Raw genomic sequence first — 21,021 nt, 5'->3', positions numbered from 1 at the left:
ACAAATTTAGCAAATTCTCGTATGCAACATTTTCGAACTTTTATAAATTTATGCATTATTTTTTTAATTTTTAATTTTTTCTCGTTAGGCAATTCTACCAGCATTTCTAACGAGTCATAGATTAAACCAAGAAATCTGCATCTAGTGGATGGAGTCATACAGTTTTTTGTTTTGTTGATAATAAATCCAAGATTTTTCAATAATTGACAGGTAATTCGTACATTTTCTTTACAAGAATTTGAAGAGTTTCCGATAAGCAGGATATTATCTAAATAGATACAAAAAATATAACCTAATTTTCGTAACCGGAAAACAACCGGTTTTAATAATTTAGTGAATACATAAGGCGCCGAATTAAGGCCGAAGGGCAAACAACATAATTCGTAAGTTTGGTCCTAAAATTTAAAGCGGAGATATTTTCTATACGCCTTATCTATTGACACTAAATAATATGCGTCTTTTAGATCAATTGTAGACATAAAACAGCCTTTAAAAATTAAGCGTCGAGCGACCGTTGCGTTTTCTAAGTTAAAATGTTGAACTGCAACACATTTGTTAAGCTTTTTAAGATTAAGAATTAGTCTGTTAGAATCATCAGGTTTTTTAATTAAGAAAATGTTTAAAATAAATTGATTTTCTTCATTAGAGACACAATAGATCGCTCCTTTTTCTGTTAATTTAGCTATCTGTTCTTTTATAGCTAAAGATTCTTGTAAAGACCAATGTGGCTCTATCGGAAGATTCTCTTGCCAAGGCGGTCTTAAAAAAGGTATTTTATAACCAGATATCCATTGTAAAACCGTTTTTTCTGTAGAAATTTTACACCATTTGTCCAGAAAAAATTGTAAACGGCCACATACCGAACTTACATTATCTAAGATCTTCTCTTGAATTGACGTCGATTGAATTGATCCCGCGCTGATCGGCGAGGTGACTTCGCTCTGCGTCTGTACGATGAAGTTTTTCGCCCGTTCGGCGTCGTCTTGAATTGAGACGCTTTGGCTAGATGTCGGAACGGGCGTTTCGTGTTTTTTGAATCCGTGTTAGCTTGTTGATGAGGTTTAGATTTCAAAACCAAGTTTGACGATTCGAGAGTCTTTACTGCTTTTACTTTTTCCTCCAAACCTTTGCCGAAAAGCCATTCATCCGCGACTGTTGATAATAACATTTCTTTCACCGAGGAGTCTAAATTCTTCAAAATAAGACTTCTTCGAGTAATAGATTCATTAAATTGTAAATCAGTAAGCAATCGAATTGCGCCGTTTAAAGAATCAGCGACTTCAAATCTCTCAGTAAAGTCCAGCTGAAGAATTTTAACCATTAAATTAATAATTGCAGCTAAAGACGCTGTTATGATTTGTTGCTTTTCCGAAATGCGAACATCTCTCTTAACGACAGATTCCAGGAGACAAATTTTAATTTCCGGGTTGAGTTTAGGCAGATCTAAATTGATACAATTATTAGGGAGAGGAAATTTTTTAAAAAGTAATTTCGTTTCCTTTGTCGGCAAGCCTTTCCTAGCTACTTCTAAAAAACGAACAACTAAATCTTCGTGAATTGCCGCTGAGAAAATTCTGTCTGGTTCTAATCTTTCACCCAAAATTTCTAAAACTTTGGCATCGAGGCTAGGTAACTTTTCTGTCGATTGAGATGTAATCTGTTCTTGAAGATCTGATACTAGAGGATTCGATAATGCAATTGCAGGAGACGATATTAAAACCTGATCCTCTTGTTGATGAGATGATCCAGGGGCGTCTAGAAGCGACGATTGTAAATCTTCTGAAGCAACTCCTGATAGATCCTGCATAGGTGTTAATTTTTTTGCCTGTGTCGAAACATTCTTTTGCAGGCTAATCTCAGAAAGAATCTCATGATCGACTGATTCCAAGCTTGCCTCTGAGGAATTATCGTTCGCACTGCGGTTTCTCGAATTATGACTCGAAGATCTGTGACGATGATATCTATCTCTTTCAATTGAGTACTCTCTGGCATGTCGGCTCTTTTTGTCTAGATCGTAAAGAGAAAGATAAGTTAGGTTATGAAAAAAACATAACCAGAATTGATTGTCTTTTTTTTTTTTTTAGGTTATTGATAGATCCATGCCGAGTTATTTATTAATAAACGTGACCCTTCCACCTAGCCATCGTCATCGGTGGCAGACCGATGTGACAAAGGATTAGAAGGGCCGAAATATGTCCTGGAGGATATTTCGTGTACTTAATTATCGTACAAGTATATCTTTCTATCTGGCGATCGCTGACGGTGGCTGACCGTTGCGAAAAGATAGGAAAGATATCCTCAAAAAATTTAGAGAAAATTCCTGCCGATGATTCTAAAACAGACAAATGGCAAACCTATTTCGTTTGCACGTTAACATACCTCGAAGATTTTCTTCTAATAAACGTTCGAGTCTTTTGATCCGTTTATGTAAATCGTTCTCTTTATTTTCACGATGTCTCTTGCCCATTTTTAATAAAGAAACACCACGATAATACTTTTTTAAATACTTCGATAAGTTTACACATGCGATTACGTCGACACAAAGAAGAAGAATGAAGAAACCGGAATATGACGGTCGTGTGTACGGGCTGTTGCCTAGCAATAGTTTTTACTTTAAAATTTTGTGGTTTGTCGGTACATTGCGGGGGGTACTACACCTGATCTTAAGGAAGAGGCGTGTAATACAATTAAATTATTGGGTTTTGTATTCGCTAGACAAAAATTTTGACATTGAACTTTACGGATATTTTTATTTTTTTCTTTTAAAATATAAGTTGCAGGAGAAATTCTTTGTTTATTTAAAATTAAATTTTTTTCATGTAATCGATGACCAATTTGTGCTAGCGGTTTGTTGCTAGTCCGTATTAATTTTGATATTTTTCTTAAATAGTTTTCGAATGAAAACGCCGAAAATTCATTAATGGTACAATTATTTAATTCAGTGTCGTCAGCGATGTGTAAAAGATAGTGGGCGTTTAAAACTTGAGAAGTCTCTCCGTAAAGTTCTGGTAGCTGTATAAAAAATGTTTTTAAATATGAACGGTCATTGTCGTTATATTTTTGTACAAACTCTTCCAAAGATAAACTTCTGAACGCAACGTGAAACAACAAAAAATGATAATATTTTTTAGAGTTTAAAATTCTTTTAAATACTATTGGACCGGCATATAATACTAAAAATCTAAGTTCCGACGCTTTTAAATTAGGTACCAAAGCTCGACACTTTCGTTGAAATTCTTCCGGAATATAAGGTGCTAAATCTGTCATACGTTGGTTTAATTCACGTCGAAGATTAAGCCTTAATTTTGCATTTGTTTTGTTATATAATAGATCTAATACGTAAAACTTGTTCGTAATTCCAAGGCAAAAAATCAATTTTACAAGAAAATAAATTTACCAATTGTACATTTATTTTAATAACTCCATCCCTAGTAAATCTCCGTAAAATTCGTGCCACCGATTTTCGCCGAAATCGACGTATTAAGATTTGCAAGAAGAGCTCTTCAAACTCAAGCGGATGCTTGAGAACATTAGGAATAAAGAAAAAGAGGAGATCAGAAGAGAATCTGTTGTTACATCTCGAGTCCTTGGCAATAAGAGGCTCAAATATAACCGACAAGGTTTTGCACGCGCGAAGCAAAATCGCCGAATCTGCTGAACTTCGCCGATCAGGCCACTCCGGAATTTCTGATTGACAGCGACGATTCAAGAACGTCGCAGTTGCCACCCACGAAATGCTAATTGCTATAATTTTGAACTTAACAACAGCCGAGTATATTAACGGCGGCCCGCAAGCTGTCACGGGTAGTTTTTACTTGATCAAACAGGAGGCATGTACCTTTGTCCGTATATCTATCTAACACGCAAAATATTTTTTAATAATAATAGAACGATAATTACTTGGAATTTTGTCATTATCATTGAATTAAAAAGTTTTATTTGCTAGATTTTTAAATTTCATTAATTGATACGCAAATTATAATTGATATTTTTTGGATCATGTAAGACAAATGTTTATTCGAGAAGTTATGCAGTGAGAATAAATTTTAAATTATCGATGTTTTGCCTCATATTTTAAACACCATAATTTTCTTAAAGACCCAGATTGTCGAATAATTGTTGGATAATGAGTCAAATTATGAAATTTGGACTTCAGCGTGTTATTAAATAGTTGAATGTAATCACTATTATGTTTTTTAATTTTGTTTTTTTAGAAAATAATGTTTGCTTTGTCTATTTCAAAGCAAAGTACAAGATTAATAATTTCAATCAAATTAATTAGAAAATACCAAACCTCATCATCAGCTGGGACCATGTCTCCAACCATAAGAGAAAAATACATAATGTGGCGACCATGAAAGTGCGCCACAAGCACCTGCCGAACGGTAACCCGGCAGGCATAAAAAAGCTGAGAAGTGCAAAGCTCGCCGCTAGGCGGCACTGTTCTCTCGGAAGTAAGATTACTCCACAGGTCCTACTTAAAGAGCGAGATAAGGATCGGATTTTGCTTCAGTCTGCAGTAAGCCGGTCTAGAGCACATCTTGAGAGATAGTGCTAGATAAGCATCGCAAGTTAGTCATTTTTGAATCGTAACCACAGAGCTCGGTCTAGATCAAACTCTGTATGAACGTACAGACGGGGAGTGTAGATCCTGGCCTGCCCAGGAGGAGGAAGGTAAGACGGGGGAGAAGGAAGCCGCTACTAAGGGACGCCAGCTCTCCCGACAGTACCACGGGGCCACTGACACCGAGGATCATCGCAGTGGAGACTTTCCCGCCGGGACGGCCGCTGGTGACCGTGAAGCCGAAGCCGGAGCAGCCCGCACCAGCTGGATCTCCACAGCCGCAGCCGACCCTGCCGCCGCTGCCACAGGGGCTACCTCCGTTGGCGCTCAGGCCTTGGGCACCGTGTCCTCTGCGGCTACCACCTCCGCAGTTGACACGTCCTCCGCTGTCGGCCTTAATACCCGGCGACATACGGGCCTACCGCCTTACGAGCCCACGGTACCGGATCCCCTCGACGCCGAGGCCTCTGCCAATCACGCAAGGGACCCAGACCAACGGGACACCTCACGCGATCCAGCACGCGCCGGTGACCACGGAAGTCGGGACCCAAACCGACCTGTGGGCGACCACGTTCGCTTCGGATTCCGAGCCCGTAACATACCCGGGGGACGAGAAATGGGGGCCGATTAAAGTAACCATAACGGCCCCCATATCTTTTACCGAGAACGTCGAGTCTAGTACCGGCACTCGACTTTTCGGTTTTTGTGGAAAGCACCCTAGTGGTGCGATTTGAGATAATCCAAAAATAATAACTGTATATACTTGTAAATAAAGACTTAGTTTAAGACCTACACTCAACGCTATCATTATTTCTAAAATGGCGCAAGCGCTACACATAATAAATGTCATCATCTGTCTAGCTGATATTTTTTCATGTTTTTTTTTTAATGAGATAATGTTATTTTTTTTGAAATATTTTTTATTTTGCTTAGTCCATATTAAAGATTTTGATTTTTTAAATTCAAAGTTTTTAGATCAAAATATTTCATTATTATTGTAAAATAATTAATTGTATGACACAAATTATAGTGGCAGATTCTTTCAAAAATGTCATGCATAATGTCCACATAATAGTTTTTAACCACATGAAATGATGGGATATTATTCAATAAAAAATTATTTATAATTCCAGTAATTTTTGGATTATTTATTTTTAAGTCGTAATTGTAATTTGTAATTATTTGAATTAGTTTCTTATTTTCAGTAATAAATTTTCGACAATCTACTTTTTCTACTTTGCAAATTTGACAGAAGAAATTATTCGAAAACGATTTATTAAAATCTAAAAATAAATTTCATCATTAATTATCCCCTAGCACCAAGCACATGATAAAATAAACTCATACAGTTGAGTTTTCATCGATTGTAATATCAATTCCATTTACTTCTAAATCTTTTAATTCATTTATAACAGATTAAAAACTCTTATTTTTATAAATTTTTACATTAGTAGATTTTATAACCGCAGCCAAAAATATATTTTCTAACTTAGATTCCTTTACCGAAAAACACGGAAAAAAATAATATACATTACAAATAAAATAAATCTTGGAGTGCGATCCAAAGGGATTATTAGTTTCAAGATTGTTTATATACAGGGTGTCCAGTTCGTTTTGTCACTCCCGAAATTTTGGGGTAGACAATAATAATTCAAGACGAAAAGTCCTACACAAATATGCAAAATTCGTCACCGTTGATTTAATAAAAATTATAATGTCTCGGCGAATAAACGCTAAGAAATCTATGGGCTGGGTGCGGCGATGGCATTGTTTAGTTTTCTGCAGAAAGTAGCCGAATCGAATAATAATGATTGGCGAGCGGGTTCGGCGAATGAGCTCTAAGCAATTTAGAGGCCGGCCGCGGCGGCGACGGTGTTTATAAAGATGTAATCTGAGTCAACTCAGAAGGGGACAATCGCGAGCGCATTCGTTTTATTTTTGCCGCAAAGATTTCGATACGTATTGAAGACAGAAAACAGAATTTTAAATTGTCTTTCTCAAGACAGAAAACAGAATTTTAAATTGTCTTTCTCAAGACATTATTTATTTGTCAAAAAATTATTACGAAAATTAATTACACGCAACGTAAAATTATATATTTATAATATCAGTAGCACGGGTATTTAATTTCGGTTATCATTAGTCGCGAAAATCTTAAAGTATACGCTATAATTCGTACTTTTGCGATCTATCTCTATCTCTGCGCGCCCGTATAAACACGAACGCGTGCAAGCGAGAGATCGGAGGTGCACCTCTAACAGTTTCGCACCATCCTCCCATGCGTTCTTTCTCGAGATATTATTTATATATTTGTCGAAAAATTATCGCGAAAATAAATTACACGCAACGTAGAATTATATATTTAATAACATTAGTAACACGGGTATTCAATTTTGGTTGACATTATCGCGAAATGTCTTGAAGTATATGCTAGAATTAATAGCGTACTCTTGCGATCTATTTCTATCCTTGCGCGCCCGTATAAACACGAACGCGTGCAAGCGAGAGAACGAAGGTGCGCCTATAACTTTTTCTTAGCGACCACTCATGCGTTCTCTCTCAAACGCACGGTCCTTTCGCTTCTCTCGGCGCTTCACGGCTCACGTACGCGCTCCGCGGTGTGGCCTGACGCACACCACGCTAGCTCACGCACGTTAGCTGCCGTCGCCGCAAAGCGTCAGGCCATTATTGCCGGTCAGTGTACATACAAGAATACGCAGGAATATATATATATATAATGTTTTATTTAAAAAAAAGAAGTAACCTTTATGTAATTTTGTAGCAACTTTTTAAGGTTAAACCAATAGCACCGTCTCATGGTTCCCTTGAAATCAAACAGTTTTTGTCTTAAACATTTTTCTATAAAATGCTTTGTTTTCGATATATTCAACTGTTTTTAAACTTTTAAGACACCCCGTATATTTTTTTGAAAAGCTACAAAAGACTAATCGTAGATTTCTAAATTTTTAATGACTTATAATCATGTTTGCTTTTTTTATAAAAAAGTAGCAAAGGTTTCGCGTAGTTTCTACTTCGACTCACTAAATTTTAATATAAAATGCTATAAGCTTTAATAATTATTTTTTACAATAATAATATAACTAATTTATTCTAATTATCTCTATTTTTATTCAAAGAAGGTCTTACCATTTTTAAATCATTATTGTAGCTTTTCTATTTCTTAATTACGATATTAATAAACTAATTATATTTTAACATAAGTTTTGTTTAAAATAAGAAAAAAGACCGTACTTGTATTTATAGAATTCTATTATTTTAAAAATAATTTAATTATTTTGTATGATTATTCTATGAAAGGGCTTGTTTATTGCTAACAAATAAAAACGAATTTAGTAATTGCCTCATTTGTTCTACAAAATTCTAGCAAATATAAAAGATCTTAGAGTGACTGCGTCACGTGTTTGAATAAATTCGAGTTTGTTTTAGCATATTTTAGCAACGAGCCCATTTATAGATAGATATGTAGAAAGAAATTTATAGTTAAGATATAAAAAAGAGAGAGAGAGATTATTCGGATGTAACAATATAACCAATATTTAATTAATAATATTAATAAAAAAAATTTCAGTGTTTGATAATAAACAGACATATTTTCGGAAGTAGATAGAACTTATCGAGACAAGAAGAAAAATTTTATGCTATTTTACATTTCTCGCTATGTTAGCCGAGATAATAATTTTAGAAAAACTAGTATTTTACCATTTATTTTAAGCAGAAAATTTATGTCTTTCCCAAAGCACGATTTCTTCGGTGCACGGATTAGATGATATTCGGAGACAAACGAAAACGTGCGAGCAAAATAAGCAAAACACTTTTCACACATCTTCGTTTGTGTTGGTAGAGCCGCGTGCGTTTACATATTTTAAAATAAAACATTTTTATTTAAACTTTGCTTGTTTTTTTTTTTGTTTTTGTTTAACATAATGTATATATTTACATATACTTTTGTTATTTAATATAGGTAAAACATTTTTCGACATCTTGATGAGACAATCTTGTAAAAAACCTTTTACACAACAAATGATTTACGACAATGTAATAACGATGCTCGTTGCGGTATGTACAGTATTTAATAACATTTATAAATAAATATTAACACTAATATTTATATGTAGGCTACTGACACAATTACTATTACAATAAATTTTGTAATCTTCATGTTAGCAAATTTTCCAAAAATACAAGTAAGTTTATATTTTTATTTCTACATAATAAAATAATTTTAAACAAAAAGAAACGAAGCACTGATAATTTTAAAATATAAAAGATAATCTTGAATATATAACTTTAATAAGTTCATTATACAGAGTGTTTTACCACGTAAAATTAAGCTTTAAAAAACAAATATTTTTATTAAAATGATGGCTCTCTACGCGGAGACGAACGTTGCACCCATCAACAACAGAACAGGTAACTGACTATTCTGTTTTAATTAATGAACATCATTAACAGAAACTTCATGTACTTGTGTGCACCTTTCAAACAGAATATTTATTGTTCTATGCTAGGACAGTTTATTACTGTTTTGTTTGTTATACTTTGTTTGTATACCAACACTGCAGTGACAATTAACAAGATTTGTAACACCCCGTATCCCTGCGAGTGACCAAACACGCGATCTGCCGCGACGATCGGCGAGTCGACGCGTGCACGAGGTCCGGCCGGGGTGTCAGTGGAAAAAGTAAATGTTGATGCGGTATTTCTCGGCTATGTACATTTATTTCTAGTGATCTATTTACAACGTCTATTTACATAAGCGCGTGCGGGAACGCGCGTACCGCACGTGCGGTGACAGCTCGGCTGTTTATCAGCGCGGTGAAACCGTCGCGTGAGTTTAACGCAGGATTTAGCGTGGGGCCCCTAATCGGAACGCGTTGTTCGGTGACGGGAGTGCGGGGGGCAACCGCCGAAAACTCTCGGCGGAGGCAAAGCACGCTTTACTCCGAGATTGCGCCGCGCTCTAGGAAAACCGGCTAGGCGGTTGGAGACGGGGCCGAGGCCTATGCCACAGAATATACCAAGAACACTCGGTGGAGGCAAAGTACGTTTTACCCCGCTTGTACCCTTCTAGTGGCGGTCGGTCCCGGAACCCGCGAGATAGGAGTCAAGTCGCGGCCAAGAATTCTTGGCAGAGGCCGAGAACACTCGACCTCTGTGCTATAGCGACTCTAGGTTTGTCCAGAAGGTGCTACTGAGCGGAGACCCGATACGGTGCTCGGTAGTTCGGTAGACTGGTCCGGATCGCTCTGGATCTTGCCTTTTTATATTATATTTTGCGTGGCCCGGGGCGTCCGGATTCCCGAAGATTGACGTCGCAGCGCTCGTCGCGGGTTCGATCGTTATTATTTTGCGCGCGACGCGGACGGTGTGCTTATCCACGAATGCGCGAGTTTTCGCCGTGCGCTAATGTTCGGAGCGTATAAAAAGGGTCGGGGCGCATTACGCCTCTGTTCCCGCCGGACGATGGTCGGTCCGGCGGGCCGGTCGTTGTTCGCTGGAACGAGGTAAGCGATTACCTCGTTACAGATTTATATTCTCCTTAATACTTGAGTCAAATATATTATGTAACAGAATTATTTTTATCATAAAATTTTTGTAAAAAAACATTTTTTAATATTTTAAATAGTTTTGAAATATGTCGAAAAAAATATACAGCAATTTTAACTTTAAGAGTTGGTTGCATCCTTTAAAACCAAATATCAGCAGCTAATATTATTTTTTTAATTTATCTAATATCCATCCCTAAATGTGTGCAAAGTTTCAGATTTTTTAATTTTTACTTCGCGAAATTCCTTTATTTGCTGTGAGAACTACTGCTGCATTCGATGAATTACTTTATTTCGGAAGTGAATTTCCGTACGCAAACTCTTCTTTTTTTGGACCTGTTCTCAGCGCAGGTGACGCATCTCCTGAAGCAAAGTCTTCATCGCGGACACGTCCGTCGAAACAGAGTTCTTTTGACGAGCGCGATTATTTTTTGTTGTTTGTGTAGCCATCCAAGACAAATTTCTAAAATGTTGTGCTCGTGCTCGTGAATCGTGCACATGCCCGTTTTCTCACTTGCGGCTTTCAAATTCATGCTTGTCCCATTTCCTCACTCTCACTTGCTCGCACTCGTCACACCTGCTCTGTAGAAACGAAAAAAACTCGAATTTATAGAAGGAATCGAAGAATTTAATACATCAATAACCTTTACAATCGCACCAGTCAATATCCCAGGTAAAACTTACATACTTCCATAATTACAGCGGCCCATTCCCTAGCAACTGAAAACGAGCAAATCAACTCTTGAACATCTTCAACGTACAGGTTGCCAATTTCGCACGTGTCATACTTTGCGTCGAGCTTCGCGCAGCTTGCCAACCCAAGGAACGGCAAATTTTGATCCGGGTGCAACATCCATCGATTTTTTCAGTAACTTTTTTACAGTGCAAAATACCAAAAAAATATTTTAAATAAATTTTATTTTTTTTAATACAAACTATTTAAATAAAAAAATTGTGTCCCATTCCATTAAAAATGCGCGTGTAGCGAAAAAGCAGCGGTATTTTGAATGTGATTTTCCTACTTACTGACATCATAAAACTTAAATATTAAAAAAAAAGAAATATAGAGCAACAATTTTCCTTCTCAAAAAAAATTAAAACATCAAAATAGACAAATATTTCAACTTAGAAAAAAATTTAAGGTAAGGTTGTTATCGTAAATATTTACCACATTTTAAAACATTTTCAACCGTTATTTTAATAAAAATAAAATCTGTAGACGTAAAAGCGACAACAAAACGCAGGATGAGTAAGCGCGATAAACGGTAGCAAATATTCCCGCTTACCACGCGCCTTCGCTAACACTAGGTAACGAGGTAATCGCCTACCTCGTTCCGGCGAACAACGACCGACCCGCCGGACCGAACATCGTCCGGCGAGAACAGGGGCGCGGTGCGCCCCGACCCTTTTAAACGCTCCGAATGTTAGCGCGCGGCGAAAACTCGCGCCGTTATAAACAAGCGTATCGTCCGCGCCGCGCGAAAATTAATAAAAATAGCGTCCGCAACGAGCGCTGCGACGTCAAATCCCGGGAACCCAAACGCCCCGGGCCACGCGAAATATCATATAAAAAGGCCGGATTCAGAGCGATCCGGACCAGTCTACCGAACTACCGAGCACCGTACCGGGTCTCCGCTCAGTAGCAATGCGCTGGACAAACCTTAGGAGTCGCAAAGTACAGGGGTCGAGTGTTCTTGGTCTCTGCCAAGGATTTTTGGCCGCGACACCGCTTCCTTCCTCACGAGTTCCGGGATCGACCGTCACAACGGATAAAAGCGGGGTGAAGCGTGCTTTGCCTCCACCGAGCGTTCTCGGTATATCCCGTGGCGTACGCTCCGGCCCCATCTCCAACCGCCTAGCCGGTTTCCTACGAGCGCGGTGCAATACAGAAGTGAAGCGTGCTTCGTCTCAGCCGAGCGTTCTTGACGGTTGCCCCCGAGCTCCCGCTCACGAACGACGCGTTTCTCATTAAGGGCCCCGTATTAAATATTGCGCGTTAGATTCATGCGACTCGTGTCGTACAGACAAACGTGCGAAAACCTACCGTCATCGCTCATGCGACAAGCGCCGCGTCATATTAAACCAGTGTAAATAGACTGTTACGTCAGGAATGGAAGTATTTTTAAAAGGTTGATTATCGCTTCTCGGTAGCTTAGGAAAAGGCTCGAGCAGGTAGGGAGGAGAGAAAGATTTTGGAAAGTGACGTAACAATTGATGCTTGTGTGGCACGTGCTTTGGAGTGCCACGCGTACACGCGCTAGGAAGGGTTTGAGTTAATTGTGAGATAAAGTTAGCGCGTTATTTCGGTTCTTTTTAGGGAAAAAAATTTAATTCTTATTTCCAGGGATAGAACCAGAGGTAATTTTTCGTAAACAAAGGATATTTAGGTTATTTTGAAATAATTGATTTTGGATTTTCAATTATAAAAATTGATAAATTTAATATGTATGAAAAAGACGGGTTTCAATTACGCGAAGTCTATATTTAGTTCTCGTACAAAAAAAATGTTTTGAAACGCGCGACAGTGTCGCAAAAACTTAAACGTGCCGCACGCGATCTATTTAAGACATCTGTCTTACAGTACTCGACGCGTCGAGCGATTGACAGACTGAAACTATAACGGGGAATCCGCACGCTGCTTTAGAGTTGACTGTGCGGCACGGAAAAATGCCGCTCCTTTTATACCGCGAAACGTTCTCGCATTTTCTGGAAAGTGCCGGCGCCGGAAATACGTCACGGTGGAACGATCTCGATTGTTCCAGACGAATCTTTACCGGCATAACGATGAAAAATAGAAATTAATTCGAGGTGACTCGATATACACCAAGTCGCGCCGAAAATATTGATGCCGCGGCTAGCGACGAAGCCAGCTGTTCGGCACGCGAGCGCCGCGTGATCAACACGGCACCGGCTCGCTACGCTGTGACAGCGAAGGTATTTTCCTTTTCCCGAACATCCCGCCCGCCTCGCGAATTACCTAAAACAATGTCGTATTGACGGATCGATCAAACAAAGGTTAATTCGCGATTTAAACGTCAGGTGAGATGCGCATATGCTCGGACGACACCTCTCCGCACAGAGATGTGATGCAAGCGCTGGAAATGAGATGAGATGGAATCACATCACAATAAAGCTACATCGCAGTGCAGCCCGAACAATGCTGTGATGAAAATACAAAAGAAAAATGAGATCACAAAGAAGAATAATGGAACGGACAAATAACAAAAAATTAATTAATATCAATTAACGCAAGTAAACCGGAATTCTTGAATGTACAATGCTTGAATTACAAAACGCAAGAATTTAATTAACCGGACGGTCCGAAAACGGTTCGTCGCCAACAAAAAGCAGAACGATCTTGACGACAGGCCGAACCAAGGAAGAGGCCGCAGTGCGGACAGTCACCACGCGGATGTGGCCGTCGTCTCCCGGATGCACCTCCGTAATTCTCGCGAGAGGCCAGCGCGCAGGGGGGAAACTCTCGCACCGCACCAGGCACAGTTGCCCCACCTGAGGCGGGGAGACGGGAGTTGCCCATTTTGGTCGTGAAGCGAGTCCTTGCAAGTACTCGCCCGACCATCGACGCCAAAATTGATCGCGCATCTGCACGACTAGCTGCCAACGCGACAAACGGCCATTAGGAACGTCCAACAAGGTGGGCTCCAGAACAGCCAGTGGAGCAGATTCCACCAGGAAGTGGCCCGGAGTGAGGGCCGAGACATCGTCCGGATCGTCGCTCAGGTGGGAGATGGGGCGTGAATTCAAGCACGCCTCGACGCCGGCCAACAGTGTGGTCATCTCCTCGAAGGTGAGAGTGTCGGTCCCGACTACCCGTCGAAGATGATGCTTCACCGACTTGACTGCCGCTTCCCAAAAGCCTCCGAAGTGGGGAGCGGCGGGGGGATTAAACCGCCAGGAAATGTGCTCTGCAGCCAGAACCCGATGAATACGTTGGGCCTCACGACTGCTGGCTCGGAACATCTCGCACAGCTCTGCCTCCGCACCTGCAAAATTTGTCCCGCAGTCGCTGTAAACGACTTGCGGAAGACCACGCCTGGACACGAAGCGTTGTAGCGTAGCCAGAAAGGCCTCGGACGTGTAGTCTGACACCACTTCAAGGTGCACTGCACGGGTGCACAGACAGACGAACACGGCAATGAAGGCCTTGTGGGTCTTCTGTCCACGGCCCTTGCCGGCCCGCAACAATAATGGCCCGGCGTAATACACGCCAGTGTGCTGGAATGCTCGGGACGGCCTCACCCTTGCCGAAGGAAGGTCCGCCATGAAGGGGGTCGGGGCCGCCGCCCGCCAGCGCACACATGTCACGCATCGGTGAATTGCCCTCTTCACTGCGGCTCGGCCACCAGGAATCCAAAATTGTTGCCGCAGGAGGCCCAGGGTTTGCTGAACTCCACCATGAAGAGCTCGAGCATGGCAAGATGAGATCAACAAGGTACTCAGATGCGAACTTCGTGGCAGAATGGCAGGGCGCTTCTCGTCGTACGACAAGAGAGAATGCCTCAGACAGCCGCCCACTCGAAGAACACCCTGAGGATCTAGAAAAGGAGAAAGCTTGTGACATCCGTGAGCCCTAGGAAGCGCAGCGCCAAAAGCCACAAGATGCACTTTTCTCTGGAGTAAGGCGGCCTGAACGCCGCGCACCAAGGCCAGTAGCGCCTCGCGCAACTCGTCGGCCGAAAGGTCCGTCGACTCTGTGCGAACATCGTCTCTTCGGCGCCATCGGAGGCACCAGGCCACGACACGAGTCAGTCGTGAAAGCGATGAAAATTGGCCAATCCATTCAGACTCCTCCGCATCAGAAATACCGACCAAGACATGCGCGGAGATCCAAGCCTCGGGAAGATCCTCCTCCGCCACAACCTCCTCATCTCCCGTCTCAAGGCCAGCGTCAGCGGACAGCCACACAGGGCTCCGCCACCACAAGGACAAGTCCACCAGCTCGGAAGGAAACACTCCTCTGAAAGTACAGTCCGCAGGATTCTCGATGCTCGCCACATGATGCCACCTCGCTTCCGGCAGCGTGAGTTGAATCTCCGACACACGGTTGGCCACGTAAGTAGTCCACCGTGACGGGTGACGTCGGATCCACCCGAACGTCACGGTCGAGTCCGACCATAGGTGGACGGAATTGCCCTGAAGATCGAGAAAGCCTCTTACATGCGCCACCAACCTCACCAGCAGCACCGCGGCGCAAAGTTCCAATCTCGGCAAGGACACTTGCTTGAGAGGAGACACCTTGCTCTTGGCGGTCACCAAGGCCACCGTCCAACTTGAAGTACTGCTGAGACGCGCTCGGAAATAAACAACGGCAGCGTACGCCCGTTCCGAAGCGTCGGCGAAGCCGTGAATCTCGACCTCCTGAAGGCCTGATAGCTGCATCCACCTCGACACACGCACCTCTTCAAGCGCGGCGAGATCACGAACAAAGCCGCGCCAGCGATCTCGATCGTTGTCGTCGAGCGGGGCATCCCAGTCGAGGCCAAGCAACCAGAGTCCCTGAATAAATATTTTCGCGCGAATTATGGCAGGCGCCAGCCATCCCATGGGTTCGAACAAACGTGCCGACTGTGACACCACGGTGCGCTTCGTCACGATGTCTGTGGGCTGAGTGCGCACACGAAACGAGAAGACGTCCGGAACGGGAGGCCACTGCAGGCCCAATGCAGTATGACAGTCCTGAGGAGACCACGAGCGCACGCCTGGCCGCGATAAGTCGCCCGACGGCACTTCTCGCAACAAGTCATCGTCGCTGGCTGCCCATTTTTTTAGCGGGAATCCGCCCGCCGTGCACAATGCCCGCACGTTCTTGAAGACCGCCGCCGCCTCCTCCACGGAATCTCCGCCGGCAAGAATATCGTCGACGTACGTGTCGCGCTTAAGAACCGCCGCGCCCAAAGGATAACGCCGTCCCTCATCCTCCGCCAGTTGAATCAACGTACGAATGGCTAAAAACGGAGCACAGGCGAGGCCGTACGTTACCGTGTTGAGTTGAAAAGTGACCACCGGAGAGTCTCGGTCAGCACGCCACAATATTTGCTGCAAATCGCGATCCGCGCAATGCACCTCGATTTGCCGATACATCTTTTCGATGTCGGCCGTAAAAACCACGCGATACCGACGCCAGCGAAGGAGCACGTCCGAAAGCACGGGAAATAAATTTGGCCCCGTGAACAGTTTATTGTTGAGCGATTCGCCGCCGCTCAACGCCGCCGAACCGTTGAAAACGACTCTCAGTTTGGAGTCCGGACCTTCCCCCTTCAACACCCCATGATGGGACAAATAACAGGCCGCAGCCGGAACCTCGTCATCGCTCACGCGGATCATGTGGCCCAGCTCCTCGTATTCCCGCATAAACGCCGAGTATTTTTTGCGCAAGGACGCGTCCCGATCGAACCGACGCTCCATGCAATGCAGCATTCGGAGAGCGAGCGCTCTGGTGGGCCCCAGATTCGGCAACTCGTCCGCGCAGATCAACCGCACCAAATATCGTCCATCCGCCTTGCGTCTGTGTGTTTGCGCGTAATGCTCCTCGCACTTACGATCCTCCGGAGACGCCGCCCCGGCCGCAGGCATCACCTTTTCCTGCTCCCAGAAACCGCGAATCAAAGCAGCGAGTGAGTCATCCGTCGCACAATGCAAAGTCACCGCTGACGAGGGCGCAACCGCACCGCCCACTGGACCCGACACAATCCAGCCGAAAGCCGTCTCTTGCGCGATGGGATCTCGGGGGGAACCGCGTCGCACTCCCGAGCGCAAAATCATTGCATAAACGTCCGCACCGAGCAAAATGTCCGTTGGATCGGCGGACATAAAGTCCGGATCCGCCAACGGTATCTCCCGAAGATGGGGCCAGTCGCGCGCCACCGAGCTGGCCAATCCAGCATAAATCGTGAGTCGCGGCAAGATAATCGCCCGGCACGATATCTTCGCTCCCTCGCATACAGGTATCATTCGCAACGCCACTACGCCCCTCGCCGTGTCACACTGCCGTCCGCCAACCCCGAAGATCGCGGTGTTTGATCGCTCGCGCGACAAACGCAATCGTTGCATCAGCGCCTCGGTGACCATCGACGCGTCCGAGCCCTGGTCGATAAGGGCTCTAACGCGATGTTCGTTGCCGAAATGATCGCGCAAAGTAACCCGCGCCGTAGCAAGGAGGACGGTTCTCCTCCCCTCCGCGAAATGGCACGAGGCGGACGCGTCAGCCCTGTCAGCGGCGGAAGTACTCACGCTCGCCCCCGGCTTCGTCGCCTCATGGAGAGCCGTGTGGTGCTTGTCGCTGCACACCGTGCACGTGCGGGTCGAGAGGCAATCGACCACCCTGTGACGTCCCAAGCAGTTTCAGTAGAGGCCAGCCTGTACCACGAAACTCCTCTTCTCCTTCGGCGACTTCTTTTTGAATGCCTCGCATAGCATGACGAAATGGTCCCTGTGACACAGCGTGCATCTGTCACGCTCGGCCTTCGTCTGCGCCGTCTTCGCGAGATGAGAGCGCACAGGCTTGGAAGAGCGATTTCCGCTCTTGGTATCAGGCCGCGCTCTTTCCACTTTGACCGCCTCCAGAATGTGCAGTTGCTTCTCCAGAAACCTCTTGAGCGTGGCGTACGACGGAGTGTTGGACGAGTCACCAATACTCGCCTCCCACTCCCGCCTGGAGATCGGATCTAGCATCTCCACGGTAATGAAGACGAAGAGATCCTCGCTCGAGTGTATGGGCCGACCGATACTGGCCAATGATCCCACCGTGCTTGTCATCGAGAGGAAAAGCTTCCTCAGCTTCTCCGCCGACTCCGTCTTTAATTTAGGCAGCGAGGTGTACGCTGCAAACGCCGATCGCACCAGCAAGCGCTGATTGTCGTAAAAGCTCGACAACGAGTCCCACGCCCTCGCAAAATTATCCTCCGTCGTGGAAAATTCACTAATCAGTGACGCGGCTTTCCCCTTTACACCGACCTTGAGGTAGTGTAATTTCGTGACGTTGGCCAAAGCAATGTCGTCCACGATCAGAGTTTGAAATAAGTCGCGAAAGGACGGCCACTCTTCATATCGCCCTGAGAACTTCGGTATTTCAATCTTAGGAAGAGTCGTTCGCGAAGGTGCGGAAATCACGGTTCTCTGCGGTCGCTCGACTTCCCGATCCGCCGTCAGATCTTCCTGCATCTTGAGCAGCTCTGCTCGTTGATCAAGGTACACGCTTTCCGCGACGTCTATGACGCTAGTAAGATGGTAATCGTGTACCTTTAATTCGTTCCAGTGTGACCGTCGAAGTTGATCGTGAAGTTCCTCGAATCGATCCCATTTTTCATCCAAGGTCACAATTGCAGAAGCTAGCATTGGGCCAGTTCTTCTGGCGGTGCCGACTTTCTTGACATTTGCCACTGTGCAGCTCATGCGACCGTGAAGTTCACGCTGATCTTCCATAAGCGCCTCCATCTTTGCGATCGTCCGCTTTCAATGCACTTGTTACCGTACCGCACTGTAATTCTTACGTATCCGGCTCGAAGGACCAATAAATGTATGAAAAGACGGGTTTCAATTACGCGAAGTCTATATTTAGTTCTCGTACAAAAAATGTTTTGAAACGCGCGACAGTGTCGCAAAAACTTAAACGTGCCGCACGCGATCTATTTAAGACATCTGTCTTACAGTACTCGACGCGTCGAGCGATTGACAGACTGAAACTATAACGGGGAATCCGCACGCTGCTTTAGAGTTGACTGTGCGGCACGGAAAAATGCCGCTCCTTTTATACCGCGAAACGTTCTCGCATTTTCTGGAAAGTGCCGGCGCCGGAAATACGTCACTGTGGAACGATCTCGATTGTTCCAGACGAATCTTTACCGGCATAACGATGAAAAATAGAAATTAATTCGAGGTGACTCGATATACACCAAGTCGCGCCGAAAATATTGATGCCGCGGCTAGCGACGAAGCCAGCTGTTCGGCACGCGAGCGCCGCGTGATCAACACGGCACCGGCTCGCTACGCTGTGACAGCGAAGGTATTTTCCTTTTCCCGAACATAATATTAGTTAAATACATTTAAAATATAAAAACAAATTTTTCTTTTCTTTATGGATCTTAAATTAGCTGATTTCACTAAAAGGTATCAATTTAAGGTTTAATTAATGAAAGAATTATTGAGAGAAAATGATAAGGCATCACGTCTCATTCTTTCTTCCGGATCTCTCCATACGTCACTTTAAAGATTCTCGCAGTTTCTCTGACCGGATGGAGCCTCACTCAAGTTAAGGTTTTGATTGTCACCATTTATTGGCGGCATATCGCAACCTCTGACAAAAGGAAACCCTTTAGCCGAGTCGAGTTACCGGAGAACTCGGAGGACTCTAGAGAGATACTGAATTTGCGAGATGCGAACGGCACCCTGACAGTTCCCTCGTTATTCACTTTGAAGATATTTAGAATTTTTAATTTAGTGGAACCGTTTCGAAGGGGAGGGGAAATATGGAATAAATAAATAATGAGACTTACTACTTGTTGTTTTCTAATTTCCTCGGACGAGTCCCTGGTTCCCCTTTTATTCCTTGAGATTCACAATTATTTTACAGAGTCACTTGTTTTATCAAAACTCAGAGAGCAATGAGAGCGAGTCCCGCCGAAACACGCGGTTTTATAACCTCGGAAAAGGGGAGGACTAGCACCGAATTTTCATTTTTTAAAAGTCAATGTTCTTATTTGCCAGCCGTGTCCCTCTACTTTCCTTTTTCATAATTATTGGTCACTCACATCTCATCCCTTCTCTGATTTTCTTAGGCTCTAAGTTTTCGTCCTTAGGTTTCTAATCCATGATGAGGAGTTCCCGATATTTATTGGCTTGAGAGAAAAATTTGTTTATACAGGCTCCGCCCTCATGGCTGCCCCCTTCCAACCTTCCAGAATATTATTAACAATTAGAGAAAAATTGTTAAGGGACCCTTTTCGTTATCGCCGGGTCGTGTTTGTTTGTAGGACCCGACCGCGTATCATATTCTTACGATCGCAGGACTTTCGCGCCTTTGTTTTGCTTGTATCTCGGATCCACGGTATAACTGCGATCTCAAGTGTTTCACTTATCGCCAGACATTCGATATTGATTCTAAATCGTTTTGGGACCCTCTTAGTTTAATGTCCCTTGAAAAGTTTTCTGTTTAGTTTTCCGTCGGCATCTGTAGCATGATTGTTCTAAGTTTAATTTCAGCATTCGGCGGTAAAAATTTCTAAGTATAAAATTATTTCTTCTGGAAGCTTGGAAGTTTTCTCTCGTCACCAAATATTTACGGTTTACTCCTTTTTATCTAATTTGTCGATCGCGTGTCGAAAAAAGGAGATGTGGAGTCCGAGGACGTAACAAGACCGTGTATATAGAACTATATTCAGAATAAATGTAAATAACCAAATAATAGATCGCATTGAATTTCACTCTTTCCCGCAGACGCCCTGGTCGGGCCTCGTATACGCGACGATTCGCCGATCGCCACGGCGGGTCGCTTGACCGTGTCCGGCCACATGGTAGAGAGCAGAGGGTGTTACAACTACTTTTTTTATAGTACTCACTGCCGTCTGTCGTGTGTTTACTTAACCCGCGCTACTTGTCTCTCTTATGTTTACAAATTAAAATTTTTTTCTCAATAACAATTAAAAATTTTACAAAATAATATAGAACTTTTTATTTCTTTTAATAAGTTTTATCTATCACCAAAAAATTATTTGATGGTTTGAAACACCCTGTATAGAATCAATTCTTTAAAATTCGCTTACTATATTCGAGTTGCCACATGGCTAGATATGTTTCAAATTCAACATCTTAATTTTTTTTATAAGAATTCTGAAAACCTAGAGTGTTTGTAATTTTAGATTTCTTTTTTGGTTT

General features: G+C 43.3%; 2 protein-coding genes across 2 annotated transcripts; both read right to left on the bottom strand.

The window, feature by feature from the left end:
• Positions 1-13,434: 13,434 nt before the first annotated feature.
• Positions 13,435-17,220, bottom strand: LOC139111154 (uncharacterized). The gene has a single exon (XM_070671277.1). It carries the CDS (start codon positions 17,218-17,220, stop codon positions 13,435-13,437), a length of 3,786 nt encoding a protein of 1,261 aa, XP_070527378.1.
• A 273-nt stretch (positions 17,221-17,493) lies between these two features.
• Positions 17,494-18,585, bottom strand: LOC139111153 (uncharacterized). Its single transcript, XM_070671276.1, has one exon. It carries the CDS (start codon positions 18,583-18,585, stop codon positions 17,494-17,496), a length of 1,092 nt encoding a protein of 363 aa, XP_070527377.1.
• Between the last annotated feature and the right edge of the window lie 2,436 nt (positions 18,586-21,021).

Source organism: Cardiocondyla obscurior, linkage group LG22 (assembly GCF_019399895.1).
Source record: "Cardiocondyla obscurior isolate alpha-2009 linkage group LG22, Cobs3.1, whole genome shotgun sequence".
Classification (NCBI taxonomy): Eukaryota; Metazoa; Arthropoda; class Insecta; order Hymenoptera; family Formicidae; genus Cardiocondyla; species Cardiocondyla obscurior.
This window is presented reverse-complemented; position numbering and strand designations above follow the sequence as displayed.